We start from the raw sequence: 27,500 nt of genomic DNA, 5'->3' as shown, positions 1-27,500 counted from the left end.
TTTTTACAGGCCCAGGACAAAGCCATCTGTAAGTCCCCCAGCCCACCCCGTCAATATAAACAATTTAACGAGGACTCAATTCTGGGGCCCCCTCTCTGGCTGGGCCCGTGACAATGAACCCCTTTGTTGTGCGCCCTTAGCTTCCCTGCCGCTGAAATTCATCACAGCTAGCTGGTTCATTTTCTTGAAGTGGCCACCCCAGCAAAAAACATCCTCCCCTCCATTAAAATGTTTATTGGGAAGTATGCATGCAACCCCTGCCCTGCCCTTATCATTTATCAAAGTGGCAAGTTGTTGGCAAGAGAACTTTGTTTATTTTGAAGACTACAAGAAGTCCAGGCGGTGGCAACTCTGCACTTTAGCAAATTAATAAGGGTGGGGTGGGATGGGATGCCAATAAAAATTTGACTTGGCTGAGAAACGGGGATATGAAATTGGAACGTAGAAAGGACACGGAAAGTCTGTACAGTATGTGCAAGATATTGAAATATAATGCTGTTGCCAGTGATGTCATCATGACATATCACTTCCTGGTACGAGGCCACAAGCACAAGTGGAGGACGCAAGGTCGCATACTGGAACGTACCCAGGGATATGAATTTGGAATGCAGAAAGGACATGGCGAGTCAGTAGCCTACAGTATGTGTGGGAACCCAAAGCATTCCACAGTAAAGGCTATTTGTATAAAACGGCTGAGACTGTGGTTATGCCGCCGGTGAAGTGTGAGTTTTTTTTTAATTGTTTTTGTTTTTTTTAGCTTGTTTAGGGACGTAAAAATGACAATGTTTTCGATGCTGTTTGGACGGCACATGGCATGCACTTCCTTTTGCAGTGTTCGCACCAGAAACTTTACAAGGGTAGGCCTATACATTGAAATGTTCAATTCAATGTCCCAATTTAGAGTTCACCTCAGTCTCCCTTGAATACAGGGATGTCAAACTCAGGCCCGTGGGCCAAATCTGGCCCGCTGAGTCATTTTATTTGGCCCTCAAGATCATTTCAAATGTGTATTACAGTTGGCCCACATGCAACAGCCATTACTGTGTAACGTAACTTGAAGACTTGAACATGATAATTTGGTGTAGCACAGGATGTGCAGGTGCATTTGAACTACCATATACTGTAGTGTGTCTGGCTTCATTGGACATCTTCATACTGTACGGGCCGGACAGCCTGTGGCGTATGTTGTACACCTGAATCAGCCCCTCAATACAGTCCTTTAGCCACATCATTTCCACACGGGTCCTCCCATCCCACCACACATTTTTTACAGTGTGTGAAATGTAACAATGATTTTTATGTGCATTCATTCATGCACAATTTTAGTCCTTTTTTATTTTTATAAATAGGAGTTCGGCCTGTGGTCTTCAGTAGCCCTCAGACAATTTAAGTTGGATACCCCACCCCCTGCTTTCAGCATATCCTGTTTCCATCTGGCAGACGTGCTGCATGCGTGTGAGGTGCATCTAGCAGGACCGTATTAAGCCAATGTGGTGCTCCCGGGCACTATACCTCACTGCCCCTTTTATGTACAACATTTGTTAAGTTTGTGTCTTGTGCCCCCCCACTGGTCAAAAATGGCTGGTGCCCCTGGGCACTGTGCCGCTGGTTTATGGATAATCCAGCCCTGCATCTAGCCACATGTAGATGTGTAGGCCTACAATAAGCAGACAAGACTGAATATACATTTGATACTTTCAGTGCAACGTTATGTTGTCTGTTGCAGTCTACCTGAAAATTAGGTGCATCCTACTCTCTGTGGCACTCTGTGCTGCTGAATACTTTTTAAGAGCCTGGCAGCATTTTCATGTGTTGAACTTTTGATCTGTAGAGGCAATAACCCAGAGTCTGGGCTAATACAGAGGGCCGAGAAAAACACACACACACACAAGCAAGCGTGCACACACACCAAAAGGCCCTTCTGAATTGTTTACGTTCCAGTGAAAACCAGATGGAAAAACTTTGCATATGAAGCTTTTTATGCACACACAGGGGACTGCAGAGGATTCCTGCTTCTGGACAGTTTCACATTAGCTCCTGAGTCATGGGCCTAATAGTGCCATTACGGCTGGGTAATTGGAAAGCAAGACTCTACCCGCGCTCGCTGGTCTTATGGGGTTCATTTCTAGCTAATCAGTTTTGTTGTGTATCGCTGCTGTATTTTGGACGCGCAGGAGAGGGAGAGGGAGAGGGAGAGAGAGAGAGAGAGAGAGAGAGAGAGATACAGAGACAGTTTTGTTGTGTATCGCTGCTGTATTTTGGACGCACAGGGGAGAGAGAGAGAGCGAGAGCGAGAGCGAGAGCGAGAGAGAGATTATAGTACGTGTTCGCTCAGACATGGTCTAATATCCCAAACATACCATGGCGCTGTAATGAAACCAATCTACTGCAAGCCACGGACACCTTTAGCCGCTGTTGTCGAGCACTCCCTCCCCGTGTGCCCCTTTTGGCTATACAGAAAAAATACATCAAGCCCAAGAGACAACAGGACTTGTGTAAACTTAAATAGCCTTCCTGTGTACACACTCTGCTCACAGGAGCAGAGGCGTATCTTGTCACCAGGCTAGGCAGGCAGCCACTTGGAGCCCTTAGCCCCTAGATGGCAAATAACTCTCAGACTCTTTACTCTTTACTACAGTAGTGGCAATTTCTTTTCAAATGTTCATCGTTTTCCATTTTTGCTTGGGGCCCCAGTTGACCCTAGAATCGTCTCTGCACAGGAGAGCTCTAATAACAGGAGATGGCATCTTTAACCTTAACCAGTTGTACACAAAGTAATGATATTAACAACCATAAGCTGCTGTAACATGACTGCAGCAAATATTGGGCTTTTTAACATCTTGACTGTGTGCGTAAGTGTTTTCATTTCAAGACATCAAAGAGCCATTACCACAGGAAAGACCATTTTAGTTTTTTTGTTGTTTTATTTACCCTCCTGCTGAACATCTGACCACCAACTTCAGCCCAGCCCTATTTGGAATAGGCACTAGGTGGTAGTATGGAGTCACTGGTTGTATGTGCGTACCTTGTGTCTGTCTGTCTGTCTGTCTGTCTGTGTGTGTGTGTGTCTGTGTGTGTGTGTGTGTGTGTGTGTGTGTGTGTGTGTGTGTGTGTGTGTGTGTGTGTCTGTGTGTCTGTCTGTGTGTCTGTGTGTGTGTCTGTGTGTGTGTCTGTGTGTGTGTCTGTGTGTGTGTCTGTCTGTCTGTGTGTCTGTCTGTGTGTCTGTCTGTGTGTGTGTCTGTGTGTGTGTCTGTGTGTGTGTCTGTGTGTGTGTCTGTCTGTGTGTCTGTCTGTGTGTCTGTCTGTGTGTCTGTCTGTGTGTCTGTGTGTGTGTCTGTCTGTCTGTCTGTGTGTGTGTCTGTGTGTGTGTCTGTGTGTGTGTCTGTGTGTGTGTGTGTGTCTGTGTGTGTGTGTCTGTGTGTGTGTGTCTCTGTGTGTGTGTCTCTGTGTGTGTGTGTCTGTGTCTGTCTGTGTGTCTGTCTGTGTGTCTGTCTGTGTGTCTGTCTGTCTGTCTGTCTGTCTGTCTGTGTGTCTGTCTGTCTGTCTGTCTGTCTGTGTGTCTGTCTGTCTGTCTGTCTGTCTGTCTGTCTGTCTGTCTGTCTGTCTGTGTCTGTGTCTGTGTCTGTGTGTCTGTGTCTGTGCCTGTGCCTGTGTGCGCACACAGGTTTTACAAAAGAAGGAAAAAGACAAAAGAAATGGAGACGCAGCCAACCAAAGTTTAAATAGCAACAATTCATGTTTTGCATTTTATTCAGGGGCTGGGGAGTGGACAGTGGGAGTTACAAAAGGACTTATTGATCTTCCGTCTCTCGGCTGAAGATATCTAATACAGGCTGGTGTCCTGCGCGGCCCAACTGGGTGTCTGGAGAGAGAGAGAGAGAGAGAGAGAGAGAGAGAGAGAGAGAGAGAGAGAGAGAGAGAGAGAGAGAGAGAGAGAGAGAGAGAGAGAGAGAGAGAGAGAGAGAGAGAGAGAGAGAGAGAGAGAGAGAGAGAGTGAGTGAGTGAGTGAGTGAGTGAGTGAGAGAGAAAAGAGAGAGAAAAGGGAAAGTAATCATTATTAGATGAATGCAGTCGTGAGTCGTTACAGCCATGAAAGCAGAAAAGTATACAAGAGCACATCCTATGTATTCATGGTGACAAGCAGGGGTCTAATTTAACATTTTCATGACCAGCCAAAATGGCTAGTAGATCTTCTTATTACTAGCCAAACACACACTCACTAATAATTAGTGAGTGCACAGTATGTTTGGCCTGTAAGATCAGTACAGGTAAGATCAGACCTGTAAGATTAGTGACTAATGGGTCAAAGTGGCTGGAAAATTGGCCTTTTCGACCAGCCAAACTGGAATTTCACCAGCATTTGGCCGCCAGATGGCTAGTGCCTGTGCCTGGTGACGATGTAGCCTACCAAGCCGGACCACAACATGAAATGTATAGTCCAGGCTCGCACCATAGGCAAAGGACATCCCAATGACTTGCAGATTCAAAACAAACATTAGAGGACAGAGTCATGCTAGATTCATGGCACAGCTGCAATTATATGGAGCAATGCTTCCATCATAGATCTTCTTCAGGCATCTTACAAAAGTTAAAAAATAGTCAGAATAAATAGGGGAGGCCTGCAGAGCTGATTGGCAGTTTAGGCAAGTTTAGGAACCGCTCCTACACGTGACAGTTTTTTGATTTGGCACCTGCTGATGCTTTTCTGCTGGATGTGCGCTCTTTCCACTACACCGCTGCAATTATCCCCTATGGTGTGAGGCTAGACCAAGCCATCAGGAAAAATAAAGAAATAAATAAATACATTTTAAAATAGCTTACTCTGCCAGTAGAATTTGGACTACTAGGCTAGTATGAATGAAGGAAGCGAAGGACAGCACTCTTCAGATTTTTTCTTTGTATATTCGCCCACGAACGTTTCGAGCAGAGCCCTTCTTCAGTGTGTAATGGCGTTAAAATCTGAAGAGTGCTGTCCTTGACTAACTGACAGAGTATGTTTTTCTGCATTGGTCTATCCCAACTCACAGAATGTCTTTTTGCACAATTACCTTTTCTACATTTATTATCTCTATTATTTTATTTTATTTTTCCCCACCCTGATGACTATTCCTGTGTTTATTTTTGTCTTGAAATGTCTATGTGGACTTTTGTGTATTTGTGTATTTATGTAAGCTACTGGATACCTGAATTTCCCCCTGGGGATCAATAAAGTTACTCTACTCTACTCTACTCTACTCCTTCGCTTCCTTCGTTTTATGTGAGATTCAGCACCCAGTTAAGAACTGTTACAATATTTAGGCGATAGTGTGAGCGCGTCTTCTCCACTTTTGAAACTACAAGGAGGCTTTTGTACATATGCATTACAGGTCAGAAAGTCTTGAATTCCTGATTAATCAGGACAAATCCCATGTATGAGGTGAGAGGAATGTAATTTCATTCCAAGCAGAAAAGCTCTTCACAAAGTAAAAGTCCACTAAGTGTCCCCCATATATATAATAAATTATGATCATTAAAGCAATAATAGTGGCCTGGGCACTTTACTATTCATTGAAATTTACTACTGCTAATATTTCCTCCATTATTTTTTAATAGGGCGCTCTTATGAGGAATAAACTTTAAGAAGCTGCTGATGTAAGCAATGAGAAAAGTTGGGCAGTTAAATTTTTTTTTTAAAAACTTGCTAGAGAAATTGCTGGTAAAAAACCCTTAATGAATAAATGATATGAGCCGTGAAAGCAACAGCATTAAGAAAGCGCAAAACAGCCTTTCTAAATCCTAGCAAAGCCCTCAATTGGTCATTAAGCAAGCCCAGAGAAGGAACTAAAGCCGACGGGGAATTTCAAAAGTGCTACATTTAGGAAGGTTAGCTTAAAACAGGGGTGGCCAATTATTTTGGCTCAAGGGCAACATTGGGTGTAGAATATTGACTGAAGGGCTAGATGTCACAGGCAGTTTGCCCCAAGTAAGATAAGAAATAGTGTGCAGTGACTGTAACTTGTCAGCTTAGCCATTACTGCACATTATATGGAAATGTAATTAGATGTAGTAGAGCCCATGTACTTTTTGGTTAACTGTAAGGTCACAAGATCCCTGTTTTACGTAGCCATTTCATTTTAAGAATATTGAGTGACCGTTTGAATTTGTTTTAAAAGCTGTGTCTTGTAAAGGTTCTGAGGCCCAGCCTCAAGGCCTAAAGCTGGTTTAAAACTACAAATGATACCCAGCAAATGAAGAGAAATAAAACAGGTTACACATGATGTACAGGTTGCAAATGATGGCATAGCTACTCATTTAGACTGTATTCAGTACTGTTGTCACGTCTTAGCATGTTTACCAACTAGGGCCATGTTATTCCATTCATCACCACTAGAGGTGCTAGACACACACAGTGGTGAAGACCAGGCAAGGACAAAATAAAGGTCTGAGGAGTGTTGTAAGCTCACACAGTCACATGGTCATTTTAATGGCTATAAAACCATATTTCTGGGAATTCCACAGATTCCACAGACTAGCGGCTGAGGCATCCCTGGAAATTCAAGCCAAGCGGGAAAACTGACCGCAGTGCGCGGGATTACATTTTTATGTAAATCCATGTAACCGATAAGAGTGTGGCTACGCTAGGATTGGTAGCATCCTGCGGCTTAGCAGCGGTAAGTCCATCAGTTAACGTAACATTAAACAGCTGGATACTATCATCTTTCAAAAATGATCCAAATGTAGTAGTCCATCAAGTGGATGAGCATCAAAGGTTTGGTCCGAGAAATCTTCCCTCATCCGACCACTTTAAAATGATCACAATGTTTGCACCCAGCCACACTAGATGAAAACTCAGGTTCTTAACACGCTTCTCAATCTCATCAATGTTTCTTTGCTTGTTGAAGCTGAATAATATTAATATATTACACTTTTGTATTCAGTGGTGACCACAACGCTGTTGTTTGCAACACTGTTGTTGCTTCTTCCATCTCTGGACCATGTTGCCATGGCATTTTGTGTGGGCAAAATAGCACAGCTAACACGCACAAAGCTATAATTACCTAGCGATGCCATCAACACCTCAGCTGCGCAGAAATCACAGATGGGCACTTTTCAACTTTTAATGACACTGTAAACTCCTTCTGTAACTAGGGTACGATGTACCTACAAACTTCTGGCTAAAAACGTAACAAAACAACACGACAGCATTAGTCTGGTATATGATTCCATATTAATCCTGTGTGTGTGTTTGTGTATGCATGTGTATGATATGAGTGTGTATATGATCACCCCGCTGTATGTTTTGTATGTGTTTGTGTGTATGTGCATGTGTCTGGCTGTGTGTAGAGGGGTGTCAGTCTGTCTCTCTTATCTACCTTGTTCCTTTTGCTTTGTGTGTCTGTCTGTGTGGGTGGGTGCGTCTGTGTGTGTGGGTTGGTGCGTCTGTGTGTGTGGGTGTGTGCGTCTGTGTGTGTGGGTGTGTGTGTGCGTGTGCGTTTGAGTGTGCGAGTGTGCGTGTGTGCGTGCGTCTGGGTGTGTGTTCCCTCCCCACCTCGTTGCGGTTGGCGTGTGCGAGTTTCTTCTCGATGTTCATGGCGAGCATCTGGCTGCGGAAGGAGAGGGACTTGGTCTTCTCAATCACCTGCTGGTACGGAGACACCGCGTTGTTGCCCATCACCACATGACCCTGTTGGGGAGAGAGAGAGAGAGAGAGAGAGAGAGAGGGAGAGAGAGAGAGAGAGAGAGAGAGAGAGAGAGAGAGAGAGAGAGAGAGAAGGAGAGAGAGAGAGAGAGAGAAGAGAATGAGTGAGTGAGTGTGAGAGGGAAGAAAAGGCAAAGAGAGACAGATGGAGAGAGGTAGAGAGGGTAGAGCGAGCGAGCGAGAGAGAGAGAGAGAGAGAGAGAGAGAGAGAGAGAGAGAGAGAGAGAGAGAGAGAGAGAGAGAGAGAGAGAGAGACAGGAAGAAAAGAGAATGAGTTAGCGAGTGAGTGAGTGAGCGAGGGAGAGTGAGTGAGTGAGTGAGTGAGTGATTGAGACAGAGAAGTGAGTGAGCGAGTGAGCGAGCGAGAGGGAAGAAGAGGTGGGTAGGAAAAGGGAGAGACAGATAGAGAGGGAAAGACAGAGCAAGACAGGGTAGAGAGCGAATGAGAGAGAGAGAGATAGAGAGAGAGAGGCAGGGGAGAGAGAGAATGAGAATGAGTGAGTGAGTGAGTGAGAGAGAGAGAGAGAGAGAGAGAGCGGGAAGAAGAGGGGGTCGGAAAAGGCAAAGAGAGACGGATAGAGAGAGGTAGAGAGGGTAGAGCGAGAGCGAGAGAGAGAGAGAGAGAGGCAGAGGATACACAACAGAAAGGGACACAGGAGAAAGAAGAGAGAGAGCAGACACAACAGAAAGAGACACAGCGAAAGACAGGAGAGACAGAAATAGAAAAAGATTGATGGAGGCAGTGATAAAAGTGGAAAGGAGAATAGATGGCAGTTGTTTTTTTCTGTCTCTGCAAATTTAGATGTTTGTGTCAAACTTTTCAGAAGTAGTTTTTGTCGCCTGGACGAGATCCTTGAACTTTTTTAAGAGCCAAGGTGAAACCCCCAGGGGGCGCCGTGTGGCTTTGGCCGCAGGCTGCTCGTCTAGGAACAGAGGCGGACCCCGTGGTGTGATTGATTTTGTTACCCCAGCCTGTTCCCTTTCTCCTCTTCTGCCGTCTATCCACTCCCCCTCCCTCCACCCGCCCCGCCTGTGTGCAAGTCAAGTTACTATCTTGTGGCTTCTGCCCTACTCTACCTTCAGCCTGTTCCCCTTCTCCTCCTCTGCTTTCTATCCACCCCCCATCCCACCACCAGCCAAACGTCTGGGTGTAAGTCAAGCTACTACCTCCCATCCTATCCTATTCACACCACTGCCCAATCAACCTACACAGGCTATCGTGACTGCGAGTAAACTGCAGGCAAACCATCTACGAGACTTCGAATTCGCTTCAGCCTGTTCCCCTTCTCCTCTTCTGCCTTCTACCCCCCCCCCTCCCCCCAAAAAAAGTCTGTGCGCAAGTCAAGCTACTACCTCCCTTCCTATCCTGTGGCTTATGCACTACTCCACCCTCTCATCTCCTCCCTTCCATCCACACCCCCGCCCAATCAACCTAGCCAGGCTAACGTGACTGCAAGTATACTGCAGGCAAACCATCTACAAGATTTTGAATTCGCCTGAAATAGGGAACCAATCAAGTTAGAGCATTTCCAACTCCATGAATGGGGCCCCCATTCAACACCCCGATTGCAAATGAGAATACGAGCTTTGAATTGAGCTTTAGCAAGATATCGAATAAAATCTTCGATCAATGATGCTGGAGGGCAGGAGGGAATAGTTTTACTTGCACACAGAAGGCGCATTTAGGCCAACAGAGAACTGTGCCGGTGACCATTCCGACACATTATCTCGAAACAGCTCGTGTGTTCACACCACAAAGTTGGTTCGCAGTGTAAACCAAGAAATAGGTTTTTCTCTGTGAACTGTGACGTCAGCAGGTTCATCGGGGTAACAAAATGATAACATGTGGAAAACTTCAGAGCTCGGTATGAAAGCGGGAGGTTTCGCAGGTAAGCACTTTAGTTCCCAGCGTAAATGGTGTGGAAACAGGCATTGTCACTGTTCTCGTGGGCCTGAAAACAGTAAGTGTAAAGCCTCCTCTCCTCTCCTCTCCTCATCTCCGTTCCAACGCTGCACCACAGCCAAGCCTCTGGGGAACATTTTTTTTTAGAGAGAAACACCAAATGCCAGGAGTGCTGCAATCATTAACGGCCACATTAACTTCTCATTTCCCTCGCCCGCACACCCATGAAAAAACACACCTTCAGACGCCAGATTCAGACACTGGCGGCATTTGTTACAAACACATTGTAGCCTGGAATAATCTCATCTCTCGTATCACCCCCCCCCCACCATCCCACACGTACCTAATATTGCGAAAATCTAATAAGCTGCATCTTTCTACTGAAAAAAGCTAGATGTTGCAGCAAAGTGAAGGATTGCCAGCAACGCACTGCTTTCCCAAGTGGCATTGTTGCTGCTGTACTGCCGCTCACCTCTTATCTCTAAATCTGGGGGCCAATTTATGCAAGCCTATCGATTCTACTCGGCTGCAGAGTCGGCCTATCACATCGTATTCCACCCTTAACATCTAAAAACCCTAAATCCCTATGCACCTGTATGTTTACCTTGCCTTGCCTTGCTTTGCTTTCAGAGAAGGTTGTACTGTTCCAGTTTAAGCAGAGTTTGGCTGTTAACTGGAAACCTGTTTGTCTTGCCTTGCTTTTCAGAGAAAGTTGCACTTTAACCCATTGATGTCTAAAGCACCTGCAAAAAATGTCTGCTGAAGGCCTAAGCCCTTGTTGGGAAAGTTGCCCTCAGCCTATAAAAACCTAAATATCTTTGACTCTGATGCACATAAAAACATGAAACATGATTGCATTTAAACCCTAAGACCCTCATCTTGCATTAGAATGTGTTCATTCAGCTGTAACATGCCCACATTCTTCCCACCTTAACATCTAAAATCCCCAATCCCTGTGCACCTGTCTGTTTGCTTTGCCTTGCCTTGCTTTCAGAGAAGGTTGCACTGTTCCAGTTTAAGCAGAGTTTGGTTGTTAACTGGAAACTTATCAGCTGTAATGCAGGGAGCAGCTTACTGCTTGTAAATTCACAACAAAGCTGCCAAACTTTACGGGCAATTAACTTGTGCACCTGTCTGTTTGCCTTGCCTTGCTCTCAGAGATGGTTGTACTTAAACCCATTGATGCCTAAAGCACCTGCAAAAAATGCCTGCTGAATGCCCAAGCCCTTGTTGGGAAAGTTGCCCTCAGCTAATAAAAACCTAAATATCTTCGCCTCTCATGCACATAATAACATGAAACATGATAGCATTTAAACCCTAAGACCCTCATCTTGCATTAGCATGTGTTCATTCAGCTGAAATATTTTTATTTAAAAAGCTCAAATCTGAAGAGCCTGAATGCAGTATATATGTGTCTCCAGGCACCAAAGGTCAAACAACATATACGAGTCATCAGGCTACAATGGGTTAAGCAGAGTTTGGTTGTTAACTGGAAACTCACCAGCTGTCATGCTGCAAGCATCTTACTGCATGTAAATTCACAACAAAGCTGCCAAACTTTTACGGGCAATTAACTTAGCTAATGCAAGTCAATAAGGACACGATAATCAGCCAATTTTACAAAATCACACAAGCCTGTTTTTTTCCCCCTTTTAAAAAAAACCCCTAATTTCTATAATCGGTTTAGCATAATGTGCAGAATAATTTCACAGCAGCAGGTTCTGAAACTCTTGAGGAGAGAAAAATCATGACTGTAGGCATATGGCTGTGGTGTAGGTGAGCAAAACCCACACGGGAACATCAATCAACCTTCTCTCTCTCTCTCTACTCTCTCTCTCTACTCCCCTCCAGTCAGAAGGAAATCTAAAGCCAACTGTTCCCTCTCTATTTCCTAACTCATGGCCTAATGTGCCTTGAAAATCAGTAGACCCGGCGTGCACACACACACACAGACAGGCAGACAGACAGACAACTGCACAGATACAGTCACACGCGCACAAACTCTCTCTCTCACTCACTTGCGCTCTCTCTAAAACACACACACACACACACACACACACAGTTCTCTCTAACATTCGCAAACGGACATTCTCCCTTATCGCTCCCTCTCTCTCTCTCTCACACACACACACAATTTCTCTTTGTATCAGACAAACATAAACAAAAACAGACAGACAGTAAAGACAGTCAGACAGAGACTCGTCAGTTTTGAGTCGATACACACACACAAACAAACACGACTCTCATGGCGTCTGTGTGTGTGTGTGCGTGTGTGTGTGTGTGTGTGTGTGTGTGTGTGTGTGTGTCTGTTTGTGTGTGTGTGTGTGTGTGTGTGTGTGTGTGTGTGTGTGTGCATGCATGCGGGCATCTCACCAGTTTGGAGTCTATCTTGGCGTCCAGCCGGGCGTTTCGGATGAGGTTGACGATCCATCTCTCCGCCTCCTCAGGGGACATGTTCAGCTTGTCAGCCAGCATGCTGCGGAGAGGACCACACACACACACACACACACACACACACACACACACACACACACACACACACACACACACACACACACACACACACACACACACACACACACACACACACACACACACACACACACACACACACACACACACACACACACACACACACACACACGCACACACGCACACGCACACACACAGAGTCAGTCAGTCTCGACGCTTCACTCACTCATATGCACATGCATGCACTCACACTCTGTCTTTTCCCCCTTTATCTACTCACACAGGTATGGACTGGCAAACATGCTTACATTTAACACGCACGCACGCATGCCCACGCACACACACACACACACACACACACAACGTTTCACTCACTCATATACACATGCATGCACTCACAGGCGAACGCCTTCTTTCCCCCTTTATCTACTCACACAGGTATGTATTAGGGGTGGTACGGTTCACAAATGTCACGGTTCGGTCCATATCACGGTTTCAAGGTCACGGTTTTCGGTTTTGTACGGTTCTGTTTTTTTTTTTTTTTTTTTAATAAAATGTATTATATAAAAATTTGAATGAAAATGTAAGCTTATCATGGGTATGTTGAATTTGACTTCATTTAACCCAACTGAAAGAGGAAAGATATCAATGATTTTAACATGCTTCCATTTATTTCACAAAAAGGGAGAACTAAGTCCTAACTTTTAAGTTGACAAATATTCAAATATTACATGCTATAACACATTTGACGTGTAAAAATAAAACCGCTACACTCCTGTAGGTAATGGGACCATTAGGTCAGTGTAGTATGACTATTTTGGTTAATGACACACTGAGAACGAATTGGACTTTTATTTTGATACCGCTTTCTGCGAGTTTTGCGCTTATGAATCAGTTGCTTCCTATCATGAAACTGCCGGCCGTGAGAAGCATAGAAGTAAATTCAGAAGTCAAATTCAATTGTAAGTGAACAAGTGATAGGGTTATGTTATGTTAAAATGTGAAAGTTAAGGTAACAAATAATTTTAAAAGATCGTTTTTTTAGAAGTGTATGCACAAGAATGTTTCACAAAACTCCTGTGAAGCTGAGCCTTTTAAAACAGTCAAATTTTATTTTTGTTATAGTGTTAAACATCAATGTTAACTAGGCAACAGCATTAAGTCCCCTTCCGTCCATCAGAGTTTAACTAGCTACATATAATTAGGCCTACAGTTGATTGCAGTTAAGGACAGCACAGTGAATCTGATGGATATGTTCAATTATCTCGCATTTTGCCGTCCGGAATCCCCATTCAATGCCACGTGGATATAGCCTACACTAGGCTACTGTAACGTAAGTCATAGTCTACTTTGTTCTGCTAATCTGTCATTGTTTGTCAATTCATGTTCATTTAATTTAAAATGGTCATCATAAAGGCTGGGAACAGTCACTTGCGCTAACGTGGAGAGGGGGGGGGGGGGGGGGAAGGGGGGGGGGGGGGGGGGGGGGGGGGGGGGGGGGGGGGGGGGGGGGGGGGGGGGTGGAGGGTGACGCTGCTGACCGACCTGCACTTGCTTGTAGGCTGTAGCCTAGTCAGCTGGCGCATGCTGTTACATTATGTCTTTCAGTTGGCTGATAGAAATCACTCTTTCCACACTCAATATCCTACGTAGTCTTTGTGTTTTATGCTTGTAAAAGTAGTAGGATTTTAATAGCGTCGCCCACCGGTGGTCACTCTATTTTTTTTTTTTTTGAAACCGTGGGCACCGTGCGGTTGCCCACTACCCCGTTCCGTGACATGCAAACCGTACGGTCTCGGTTTGCAACGCAAACCGTACCATGTCTAGTATGTATGCACATTCACAATGGCAAACATGCTTACATTTAACACACACATATACTTTGTCAGCTTTGACACATTCACTCACTCAGATGAGCGCGCGCGCACACACACACACACACACACACGCGCACACACACACGCCCACACGCGCACACACACACACGTTGTCTTTCCCACCTCTATTTCACATTCACAAGACACAATGGCTATAGCGAAGTGTGGTTACATGCCCTCTCTCTCTCTCACATACACTTTCCAATCCCACCCCAATCTCACACACGCGTGAGCATTCACAATGCCACACACACATTCATACTGACAAAAACGTGTGTGTGATCGCTTCCGCATCTCACATCAGCCAGGCGCACAGCGTATTCATCCAAAGACGTACCCAGCTGCCACTTAGAGAAGAATGGCAGCCTAGTCGTGAAAACGTGAAAATGAAATCTCAAAAGATTCTAAAAGCTTTATTGTCTAATATGTTGTCATACTAGAAAATTGTCTTTTGACTGAAGGCTTGGAGGTGTGTGTGTGTGTGTGTGTGTGTGTGTGTGTGTGTGTGTGTGTGTGTGTGTGTGTGTGTGTGTGTGTGTGTGTGTGTGTGTGTGTGTGTGTGTGTGTGTGTGTGTGTGTGTGTGTGTGTGTGTGTGTGTGCTCAAAGTCCCAGTTGGAGGGTTCGATAATAATAAGACAGTGAGTAGGATCCCGAAATCTGAGGAGGCTGCATGTCTGTCTGTCTAGTGAATCAAAGGACGTCACATTTAAAATCAGATACCATATACTGGCCCATAACAGTCAAGCAGGTAATTTACCAACATTGAACACACTACTGTCATCTTTCTCACATCCTCTCTTAAGGCAGACTAGACAATTACAAAAGCCTTTTCTCTGAACGTGGAGATTGGAAACTCAAGCTCCCAGCTGGAGATGTGGAAGACTAAAGCATCACACGATCACTGAAACCTTCACGATGAGAAAAGTAATGTCCCCACTGCCAGTGACAAAAAAAAGGTAGCTAGTCATGACACATTCCCGTTGAACATGGATATCAAAATTCGAGTCCCCAGTTGGGACGTTTCAAACATGATAACTCAAAGTATAACAAGATCCCAAGATGATCACGTCCAAGCCTCCATCAGCCCCAGAAATGGCTGCATGACTTTTTTTATGAGTCATCTCTCTCACATCCTGTCTAAAGGCAGACTAGACCACTACAAAAGCTCTTTTCTCTGGACTTGCAGATTGGAAATTCAAACTCCCAGCTGGAGATTCGGAAGACTAAAGCACCACACGATCACCTAAACCTGAGAAAAGTAATGTCCCCCACTGCCAGTGACAAAAAAAAAGTAGCTCAAGTCATGACGCATTCCTGCTGCACATGGATATTAAAATTAGAGTCCCCAGTTGGGACGTTTCAAACAAGATAACTCAAAGCATAACAAGATCCCAAGATGATCATGGTCAAGCCTCGATCAGCCCCGGAGATGACTGCATGACTTTATTATGAGTCATCTCTCTCCCATCCTCTCTGAAGGCAGACTAGACCATTACAAAAGCTCTTTTTTCTGGACTTGCAGATTGGAAATTCAAACTCCCAGCTGGATATTCGGAAGACTGAAGCACCACGAGATGAACGAAACCTGAGAAAAGTAATGTCTAAAGCAGGGATGTCAAACTCAGGCCCGGGGGCCACATGCGGCCCGCGGAGCCATTTTATTCGTCCCGCGAGATCATTTCAAATGTGTATTACAATTGGCCCTCATACACCATTAATGTACTGCGTAACACAACTTGAACATGACATTTGCTGTATCACAGGATGTGCAGACACACTCTTTCCCATCATATTTGTCTGTTCAAATGTATGTGAAATTTAACTACAGTAGCCTCTGAGTATGAAGTGCATGCATGCACAATTTTAGTCCTTTTTTTTTTTTTTTTTTAAATAGGCCTAGTTGAGTTCGACCCGCAACTTCGTTCCAGATTTAGATTTTGACCCTCAGTCAATTTGAGTTTGACCCCTGGTCTAAAGACTCCCCACTGCCGGTGACCAACCCGGCATTCTGCATTCTGATTGCCAACCGCAGCCCTCATATCCAAAACGGCTGCAGTATTTAGTATTTAGTGTGTGTGTGTGTGTGTGTGTGTGTGTGTGTGTGTGTGTGTGTGTGTGTGTGTGTGTGTGTGTGTGTGTGTGTGTGTGTGTGTGTGTGTGTGTGTGTGTGTGTGTGTGTGTGTGTGTGTGTGTACCCACATCATGCAGAGAGTTATCCACTGCCTCAAGAGCACAGTTCTGGAACTAGCTGGAAGCAGCAGAAGCATGTGTGCGCGTGTGTGTGTGTGCGCGTGTGCGTGTGTGTGTGTGTGTGTGTGCACCCACATCATGTAGAGAGTTATCCACTGCCTCGAGAGCACAGGCCTGGAACTAGCTGGAAGCAGCAGTAGCACTGGTGTGTGTGTGTGTGTGTAACTGGCTGGAAACAGTAGCACTGGTGTGTGTGTGTGCGTGTGTGCGTGTGTGTATGTGTGTGCGCGCGTGTATGTGTGTGTGTGTGTGTGTGTGTGTGTGTGTGTGTGTGTGTGTGTGTGTGTGTGTGTGCGTGTGCGTGTGCGTAACTGGCTGGCAGCAGTAGCGCTGGCGTTTTCCACCAACTCGCTGTGTCAAGACGAGGTGATGTTGGGTCAGGGAGTAATGCACTATGACATGTTTCAACTCCAGGATATTTTCCGACCGAGACAAAGTGCGCAGTGTCAGTCCAGTGGTGGGTGTGGGTGAGAGAGAGAGAGAGAGAGAGAGAGAGAGAGAGAGAGAGAGAGAGAGAGAGAGAGAGAGAGAGAGAGAGAGAGAGAGAGAGAGAGAGAGAGAGAGCGAGAGAGAGAGAGCGCGAGAGAGAGAGAGCGAGAGAGAGAGAGCGCTAGAGAGAGAGAGCGCGAGAGAGAGAGCGAGGAGAGTCCAGAGCATGGAACAGAGATGGTTGTGAGAGGCAAAGGTCATCAATGCAGGGAAATGTATAGCGCATGTTGTGTGACAGTGGATATATACATGCCCTTTTCTGTTATAAATAATTCTTGTGCGCTCAGGAAAAAACCCCACTGAGGTCAGGGAGTGATATATTATTATATACTTTATGCCCTAGACACAGAGTACAGCGTTATCTCATGGAATAATGCCATCTGTAAAGAACATGTTTATCAGATGAATGACATTCACCATGTCTTATTTTCTTCAGACATGTTAAAGTGTAATCTTTTACCTGCTATGTTACCTGACGTGTGACCAACCTTGTCATTATTGACAGGGAGGTCACATCTCAACAACAACATCAGCTGATTTTAAAGGGGAATGCCACTATTTTGGGGCTTAATACAGTTAGAATCGTTTGCTGGGGTTTATAAAGGTGGTTAAGTGTCTTATTTTTCATGTAAGCTGTTGTCTTGCTGTAAGACAAGTTAAAAGAGGGAATATGTCGCTAAGCTAGTGAAAGTTACAATGCTACACGGATCCATTGACTTTCACTAGCTTAGCGACATATTCCCTCTTTTAACTTATCTTAAAGCAAGACAACAGCTTACATGAAAAATAAGACACTTTACCACCTTTATAAACCCTGGCCAACAATTTTAACTGTATTAAGTCCCAAAATAGTGGCATACCCCTTTAAAGCATGTCACACATCAACATCCATGTGACTTTCTGATGAAGACGGAAGCTATACCTTTGAAAGAGGTCAGGTAAAGGTTAACACTTTTACATGTCTGAACTATAAGACAAAAATCAAGTTTTCTTTTAAAATAATCATCCTTCTCGAAATGCATGTGAAGATTCCCATTAGGCAGCCTGATGAGCTGTCACCTTGCAACTGCGAATCATCATTTGATCACACACACCCCTGCAAATGTGGACTTTAACTCAGGAGCTACAGTCAAACTGAGGTGAAAATTGTGTGCTGTGAACTTGCAAACAGTCATCAGTAGAGCTAACTCTGAACTCTTCGACTCTGTAGGAAGAATAAGTAGTTGTAACTCCAGTCTAGACTTAACCTGTTAACGTTCCAGGGGCGCCCTCGCCCCCGTTTATGATCATATTTCATATTTCATATTTTGTGTATTGCACGAAATATAGTCACCCATCATATCAAATTAAAGCTTTCCCTTTCGTCTTTCCAGCCAGAAGACTCATTTTTGACCCAAATACACACCCTGCATTCATTTCACTGTTTTATGAAGAAATTATGAAAAGTCATATTCAATAAAATTATGTAATCGCTTACCGCTGAAGACCTCGTAGCGTTATCAGATCGACCACGTCAATCAAACAAACCACCAGCCCCTTCCTTAGTCTTCATAGAACACACCCAGTGCAAAAGTTTTGGTAAATATCCTCACTTTATGTCCATCAAAGGCTTGATTTTGCAGCAGCATGTTGCAACAGGGAAAAAACATGACGCATTTTTTTGTCGTTGAGAAGCAAAAATCCACCAGGAAGGATCTGTGTTCACACACAACCTTGATATCTTCCTGCAGCTATACTTGTCTGCTGTAGATTCAAGTGCCGTTTGACCAATGAGAGCGAAGTATGTGATGACTGACAAGCCTGAAAGCCAATCAGTGCTGACCATGCATAACTTTGCTTCCTACACTTAGCAGCTTGATATTCACATTTTGCAAGAAATACCACATAAATGAAGCTATCAGTGTTGTAGTCAAGAATCTAAGGAACTCAGTGATATGTAGATTGTGTGGGTTTTGACTGGAAATGTCACCAAAAAAACAGGGCGTAAACCGAGACGCGAGTTTTGAGCTCATCAGCTGTTGCGCACAGCTGTTTTAGCTACTATGCTACGCGCGGTAAGCGCTGGTTCCGTATTTGTTGTTTGGAGCAGAACGGCATCTAAACTCGAAGGGATATAAAGATTCACCCTTCTGGGTGTAATGGAAGAATGTACTGGACATGACAGTGATGAATCAGATGAAATTCAGATGGATATATGACTGCTGCCTGTAACTAAGACGGATGTCGACCATTTCACAAACTCTTCAAGGGGTATGTTTTCCATCTTTATGTCTTCAGTAAACTGTTCATGATGCTCTTAGACATTTGAAAACCCAACGGTTCCGTTATAGAAGGTGGCACATTGTTCCTCATAAGTGTATTTACATAAAAGGGTAGATTTCGTTGTTTGCTAGTTAGCCTCCATTACATGTAGGCTACAAACAAACAGAGTTGACTAGACTATGCGCTTAGTTCTAGTGTTATGAACGTAACGAGGGCATGAGGAGAGAAAGAAAGAGAAGGGGGTGAGATAGGGTGACCAGCTCCGTGAAAGGAAAAGAACAGATAGGGAGTGAGAGAACTGTCTGTGGAGACGTGTTGCATCGAGAGCATTCTGGACACAGCCCTTGCAACCCTGTAGCTGTTTGTGCGCGCATATGCGCTACACGAAACTAGGACACTAGGGAATGAAAACAACATGCTATAAACCTTCACAATTCACTACACGTTCGCTGGTTGAGTGTTTGTATACTATGCCTTTAGTGTTATGAACGTAACAAGGGTGTGGGGAGAGAAAGAGAAAGTAACAAATAACAGGGAGTGAGACTGTCTGTGGAGTGTTGCGTCAAGAGCATACTGTACACAGCCCTTGCTGTGACTAATTTGTGCACGTATGCCCCAGGGAAACTAATAGAGGAGTGACTGTCTAAAAGGTATGAATTCAGGTCACTCATAACACTGCTATTTTCATTGAGACTGTGGCTCTTGTGACTGTGTTGTGCTCCTTGAGATGAGAGAGGAGAGGAGGGGAGGAGGATGAGAGGAGGATTTGAGCAAGGATTTGAGGATAGTGAGCAACAAGGACTAATTTCAATGTGTGGGAAGGTGCATAGAGCAGGTGTGTGTGTGTGTGTGTGTGTGTGTGTGTGTGTGTGTGTGAGCAGATCTGTATTTACTCTCGATTCAGATTACGCCCTCCAAACACACACACACACATACACACACACACACACACACACACACACACACACACACACACACACACACACACACACACACACACACACACACACACACACACACACACCACACACACACACACAACACACACACACACACACACACACACACACACACACACACACACACACACACACACACACACACACACACACACACACACACACACACACACACACACACACACACACCTGCCAGACTGTCATTGACTGTATGCATATAAAAGTCACTTACAATAAAGACAGAAATGTGTATATCTAAAGTACAAACATCGAGATTGCATGTATTTCCCCCCTTTTTTGCCAAGGTATACATCCAGGTCACTCATAACTGTTGTTTTCAAACTTGGGACTGTGCCTCTAGTGACTGTTTTGTGCTCCTTCAGAGGAGAGGAGAGGAGAGGACAGGAGATGAGGAGAGGAGAGGAGAGGAGAGGAGGATGAGAGGAGGAGGAGGAGGAGGAGGAGAGGAGGATTTCTATCCCATAGTGAGTAACAGAAGGAAAAACTATGTGTGGGAAGGTGCATAGAGAAGTGGTATGTGTGTCTGTGTGTGTGTGTGTGTGTGTGTGTGTGTGTGTGTGTGTGTGTGTGTGTGTGTGTGTGTGTGTGTGTGTGTGTGTGTGTGTGTGTGTGTGTGTTTGTGTGTGAGTGTGTGTGTTTGGCAGTGCGTAATCTGAGTTCAGGGTAAATACACAGATTTGCGACCCACCCCCACCCCCCCGATCTGCGCCCCGAACACACAACACCCCCCAATCACCCCCCACCCCCCCCCACACACACCACCACACACACACACACACACACACCTCTGCCAGCCTGTCATGGGCTCTATATGCATATAAAAGTCACTTACAATAATGACAGAAATGTCAGTCCTTCATATATCTAGAGTACAAAAATCGATATTGAATGTATTTTCCCCCTCCTTTGCCTTTTTAGTCAGGGTTTTCAGAAAATCAGGGTTTTGTGAGTATTCTAACAGTACAATCTAATTCTCTAAAGTGTAACCTTTCCAAAGATATGTAATTTTTTTATCTGTGATGTTGCATTTACAAGTAATGGCATATTTTCCATCAACATACCTATACGTCTCCAAAAGTGTCCATTTGGAGACTCCAAATGGTACCTTGCAAATTCGCCTAGGCATACCCACATATAAAATGGTGTATAGAGCCCAAATTTTGAGATTTTGTTATGAAATCTGAAATGTAAGTTCTTAGGACTTTTTGCCTTTGTTTCATTCTGTCTGTCACCCCTTACCTCACAGTAAAAGGTCTGTTTCATAGATGTACATTTTATTTCTTTTAGGCGAGGGTCAAAAATTATCAAAAATTACAATAATTACTTAATCTACAGATATCACCAGAAGAATTTACAGTGGATCTGACTACATGTAAAAAACTAGAGAATGTCTGCTTTACAAAAGTGGTCTTATTTTGTCCATAGCACAAAGGGCTGGGGTACAGTTACAATTTCAATTTGGGTATGCCTTTTTAGGCGATTTTCAGGCAAATCGCCAGGAATGTTAAGGGGTTAAAGTAGTAGCAGTGCTGTACAAAGCGGGAGAATTAGGAAGCCCAAACTCTCATCTCTCCCTCTCCATCTCAGTCTGTCTCGATCCCCCTCTCCATCTGTCTTACCAGAAGTCTCACTCTCTGTCTCTACCCCCCTCTCCCTCTTCTCCTCCTCTGTCTCTCTATCCCCCTCTCCCTCTCCTCCTCCTCTGTCCGTCTCTATCCCCCTCTCCCTCTCCTCCTCCTCCACCCTGTCTCTATCCCCCTCTCCCTCTCCTCCTCCTCTGGTCGTCTCTATGCCCCTCTCCCTCTCCCTCTCCTGCAGTCGTCTCCATCCCGCTCTCCCTGTCTGTGTCTCTATCTCCCTCCCTCTCTTCTTCTCCTCCTCTGTCCGTCTCTATCCTCCTCTCCCTCTCCTCTTCCTCTGTCCGTCTCTATCCTCCTCTCCCTCTCCTCTTCCTCTGGTCGTCTCTCTATCCCCCTCTCCCTCTCCTCCTCCTCTGTCTCTATCTCCCTCTCCTCCTTCTCCTCCTCCGCTCGTCTCTATCCCCCTCTCCTCCTCCTCCTCCTCCTCTGTCCGTCTCTATCCCCCTCTCCTCCTCCTCCTCCTCTGGTCGTCTCTATCCCCCTCTCCCTCTCCTCCTCCGTCTCTCTATCCCCCTCTCCCTCTCTACCTCTGTCCGTCTTACCATAAGTCTCACTCTCCGTCTCCATCATCATCTCCCTCTCTCTATCCCCCTCTCCCTCTCCTCTGTCTCTCCATCTCCATCCCCCTCTCCTCCTCCTCCTCCTCTGCTCGTCTCTATCTCCCTCTCCCTCTCCTCCTCCTCTGGTCGTCTCTATCCCCCTCTCCCTCTCCTCCTCCTCTGGTCGTCTCTATCCCCCTCTCCCTCTCCTCCTCTGTCTCTCCATCCCCCTCTCCCTCTCCTCCTCCTCTGGTCGTCTCTCTATCCCCCTCTCCCTCTCCCTCTCCTGTGGTCGTCTCTATCCCGCTCTCCCTGTCTGTGTCTCTATCTCCCTCCCTCTCTTCTTCTCCTCCTCTGTCCGTCTCTATCCTCCTCTCCCTGTCCTCCTCCTCCTCTGGTCGTCTCTATCCCCCTCTCCCTCTCCTCCTCCTCTGTGTCTCTATCTCCCTCCCTCTCTTCTTCCCCTCCTCTGTCCGTCTCTACCCCCCTCTCCCTCTCCCTCTCCTCCTCTGGTCGTCTCTATCCCCCTCTCCCTCTCCCTCTCCTCCTCCTCTGGTCGTCTCTATCCCTCTCTCCTCCTCCTCCTCCTCTGGTCGTCTCTATCCCTCTCTCCTCCTCCTCCTCCTCTGGTCGTCTTACCATCTCGCCCATTTTCAGTCTTTCTCTATTCCCCTTCTCTCAACCCATATCTGTCTTTTGCACGCACACTCGCTCACACACACACTCGCCCACACACTCACACACTGTGCACAGGGGGAGGCTCTTCTCTCCGCACCGCTGCAGGGGACAGACACCAATTAGCTCCCGAGCTCCACGTAAACACACACACACACACACACACACACACACACACGTAAACACACACACAAGTAAACACAAGTAAACACACACATACGTAAACACACACATGTAAACACGTACACACACGCGCACACACATCACAGCTGGAAAAATCAGACTTTCAAAGAACCAGCTTCAATACCATTGTGTGTTTTTGTATGGCCAATCACAGCAGCAGTACTAGCAATAAAATAATACTAAAAATAAATACATCCAAGTATAAATATATATAATAAAACCGTTCTTATCAACAGAATTGCAGTCATCCTGATCGTCATCTTCCAGTGGCGAGTAGCAATAGACATGGTTCATTGGCTATCGAGCCGATTCTGATAGCGCTGGCTTCCCACAGATCAAAGCCAGCCCCTTAGCACTCTTGAATTAGCACTGCATTTCTCTACACTCCCACTTCACACACACACACACACACACACACACACACACACACACACACACACACACACACACACACACACACACACACACACACACACACACACGCACACGCACACGCACACACACACGCACACGCACACGCACACGCACGCGCACGCACACGCACACGCACACGCACACGCACACACACACACACACAGACACACAGACACACAGACACACAGACACACAGACACACAGACACACACACACACACACACACACACACACACACACACACCCCTCCTTCCTTTAACAGCTCTGGGGTGCTTTTGTGTTAATAGCATGACTTCAGAGGGCAGGGAAGGCCACAGTACAGGGCTGATGGCCACTGGTCTGAATGCAAGGCAGCGTTCGTCCCCTATTGCTGTGCTGTGTGGCTGACTGACTGACTGGCTCAGTGCTCTGCTCTATCTGGCTTTTCTCCAATAGTCAAGGCAGCACGAGCAGTTCTCTCTCTCTCTCTCTCTCTCTCTCTCCCTCTCTCTACCTCCCTCTCTCTACCTCCCTCTCTCTACCTCTCTAACTCTCTCTGTGAGGGCCACCATTGATTTTCTTTGTGAGCTCCCAGGGCTCCACCATAACGAAGTGCACTGTGCCTCGCTGGGCTGCGTTGTGTTGCGGTGCCTCACTGTGCTGTGGTGTTGCGCTGGCTAGGCTGGCTGGGCCCAGAGGGAATAAAGGCAGGTAGAGGGAGGCAGGGGAGTGATGCACCACCCACCGGACTTCATTTACGGTGTGTGAGGCGCGTTAACACACACACACACGCACGCACGCACACACACAATACACATAACACCCTCCAGGTCATACATATACACCAAAACACACACAGTTGGCCCTAACACACACACACACACAAATACATCTTTAGAGACATTCCTTTACACATGCACATATTCACCCCCCCAGCCCCTCCACCCACACACAACCACCCCCCCCCCCACCCCCACCCCCCCCACACACACACACACAGCCACCCACACACACAGAACCTCACACACATCCAAGAAATACTCCCACACAAACACCAGACTCCTGCAAAGCCCATCTCCACAGGGAAATACAAAGCCCCATGTCTAGTCCATCCCCTGTTACCCTCATCTCCTCCCTCATCTCCTGTTAACTTGTTATTTCCTCCCCTCTTTTCTCCAGCGTATGGTGTTATTCCTCATGGGAGCAGCACACATTTAACCTGAGCCATGCTAAAGAGAGCTCCACTTCCCCCGAGAGGCCAAAACTGTCTGATGAAGACTCTGTTGGGTCGAAACGTTGTGTAACCTGAATACATTTTCAAAGCGGAGCTACAGTGTTGCCGACTTCTCCTCTTTCCACAAGCAGCAGATGTTTAACCTACGCAATACGAGAGGGCTCCACTGAATCCCCCCTACACCACTTATGCCGTGTCCAGACCAAGAGCGAACTACGCTGCCTGGTAGCGTGGGTAGTAGAAGAAGTTTCGCCTTGAAGTCGCTGTATTCGCTCGAGACGCAGCATTGACATGTTTGATTCAGCTAATCACATAACGGCTCTTGCTTGACAGCCTGGGACATTCGGAGATATGAACGTTCCGATTGGCTTTCGTCGAACAGCGTCAGAGCGAATTCGCCTGCGATTAGATTTAGCTTAATCGTCAAAATTCGCTCTGGTAGCGCAAGAAGCTTCGCTCCTGGCGAATTCGCTTTGGTAGCGCAGGTCGCGTGCCCTCCATAGAGAAATAATGACTTCCGTCGCTTCATTCGCTCCTGGTCTGTACACGGCATTAGCCTTTCTGTCCTTAGTGTATGCACAATGGTCAAAAGTGGAGAGTTGTGGGAATAGGAAGCTAATAGCTTCGCTTTCCAGAGATGCATATCTCCATATCGCAAAGATATATAGAGTTCAATTGCAACAGGAAAGAATAGCGAGCGCTCTATAGTCTTTTCTCCAGGTTGAAGGGGTGCATCTGGTTACTCCTTTTAGGGCTTGACAGACTTTTGAACTGTATCCAAAGCACTCTCCTTTGAGTCAAGGTAGGTGAAGTAATACCACGCCCTGATGAAGGCTGTGAAGTGTGAGGTGCTTAAATACAGCTGATGTTTTGATGTATGAAAGCATATCCATGTGACCCTCTGATGAAGACGGAAGTTTCACTGTCGAAACATGTCAGGTAAAAGATAAAACCTTTTGTATGTCTGAACTTGCAAATTTGATTTCCAGCTCTCTTGTGGTCAACTGAACTCTATATATCCAGTGTTTCCCACTTCATACTGGGCAATGGGGGGGCTGGGGAGTGTCAGTAAACTCATCCCAACTGTCCCTTCTCTCAAGTTTTTTTATTGCTCCCAAACCCGAGTTAACCACAACAACTTGACTAGGCTTTTCATCCCTCTGTCTTTCAAGCACTCATGGTTTTCTCTATAGGATGCATTTACTCCAGGAGGAAAATGTGAAGGAAATCGTTTTTCAAATCGTTTAATAGAAAACGGAAATCGTTCCAGCACCTTTAAATAGGTCGCGGGAAGGGGTGTGTCCAGAAAATGTTGTGTTTTTAAGATGCAATTTCCTGCATTCTAATCGATTTTAGGGTGTCGAATGGATAATCCAATCTGACATTTCACTCCCTCAGATTTGTGATGTACCTGAACAATTTATTTCTATTATTTGGCTTACTGAGTTTGACTTGACACACATTTCAAGCATTTTTAAGCACTTCACCAAACATTCAAGCACTTTCACAACCTTGAAAACACTTAATTGAAATTCAAGCATTTTCAAGGAATTCAAGCACCAGTGGGAACCCTGCATTTTATTTCTTTTCCGGTATCCACTTTATGTTGGGTGAACGCCCCTTTAGGAGACCTTCCGTTAGGAGACCTTCGGAGTCCTGAGGTTGAGAATAAATCAAGTCCCCTTTGCGCTGTAGATGGCGGTAGCGCACGTCTTGAGCAAACACCTCAAAAAGAGAAGAAGAAGGAGGGGACAACGCCCCCTTAGGAGACCCAACTTGAGCACACGCTTTTGCATTGAGTGGGCGTGTTTTGCGCCATCTTTCTCTTATCCAGTATTTTTGGGCAAGTGTGTGTGTGTGTGTGTGTGTATGTGTGTGTGTGTGTGCTGACCTGATACTGATACACTGGTGGATTCGGCAGAAGGTCTCGAAGATGAAGAGTCGGGCGTTTTCGATGAAGTCCTCCAGACACGCCACCAGGAAGAAGTCATTCACCAGCACCTGGACACACGCGCACACACACACACACACAAAATAACATAATGAAGCTAACAAACTCCCACATACATAAACACACATCACGAAGAAGTCATTCACCAACACACACACACACACACACACACGCACACACACGCACACACACGCACACACACGCACACACATGCACACACATGCACACACACACACACACACACCATAATGAAGCAAACGAACTCTCACAGACAGACAGACAGACAGACAGACAGACAGACAGAGACAGACAGACAGCGCACGCATGCACACAGCGAAGAAGTCCTTCACCAGCACCTGGACAAAGGAAGCCACACACACACACACACACGCGTAGTAACAAGAATAAACAATGTAAGAAGACACACACCCATGCACACACACACACCGTACAGACAGGCCACCAGGAAGAAGTCATACACGACCTGAACAGAGGAAGTGACCGAGCAAGCAACACGTAAATTGACGGCCAGCATACACCTGGCAAGCAAGAAAACAAACTCCCAAATACATAAACACACACACCATAATGAAGCAAACAATCTTCAATGCATACAGGACAAACACAAATATACCCCCCCCCCCCCCCCCCACACACACACACACACACACACACACACACACACACACACACACACAGTAAGATGTCATTTACCAACACCTGGTGGAAGTGACAAAGTGAAGATACTGCACACACAGGACAACACAACTCGGATCAATACAAACAACATTAAGAGACCATTCAGCATGGCCTGTTCAATTATGGAAGAACATGACAACCATCATTATCCTGCTCTAAGTCATGGCAAGTCACCACCATTATTGAATGTGGAAACATCTTGCACTATTGAACTTAGGTCTTTCTTTTTCTCAGCAAGGTCTTCTTCATTTGGTGTGCCGTTTTTTTTTTTTTT

At 45.7% G+C, this 27,500-nt stretch overlaps 1 protein-coding gene across 1 annotated transcript in view; it reads right to left on the bottom strand.

Annotated features, from left to right (window-relative positions):
• Positions 1–3,717: 3,717 nt before the first annotated feature.
• eif3eb (eukaryotic translation initiation factor 3, subunit E, b) overlaps positions 3,718–27,500 on the bottom strand; it is a 56,467-nt gene continuing 32,684 nt past the window's right edge. Inside the window, exons 10-13 of the mRNA XM_063185989.1 lie at positions 26,468–26,577; positions 11,955–12,057; positions 7,529–7,663; positions 3,718–3,862 (exon numbers count right to left, since the gene is read on the bottom strand). Coding sequence (XP_063042059.1) covers positions 3,824–3,862; positions 7,529–7,663; positions 11,955–12,057; positions 26,468–26,577 — 387 coding nt within the window. The 3' untranslated portion in view covers positions 3,718–3,823. The remainder of the gene's footprint in view (positions 3,863–7,528; positions 7,664–11,954; positions 12,058–26,467; positions 26,578–27,500) is intronic.

The sequence above is a fragment of the Engraulis encrasicolus genome, chromosome 20, assembly GCF_034702125.1.
Source record: "Engraulis encrasicolus isolate BLACKSEA-1 chromosome 20, IST_EnEncr_1.0, whole genome shotgun sequence".
Taxonomy (NCBI): Eukaryota; Metazoa; Chordata; class Actinopteri; order Clupeiformes; family Engraulidae; genus Engraulis; species Engraulis encrasicolus.
Note: the sequence above shows the minus strand (reverse complement) of the source record. Positions and strands in the feature narration are given on the sequence as shown.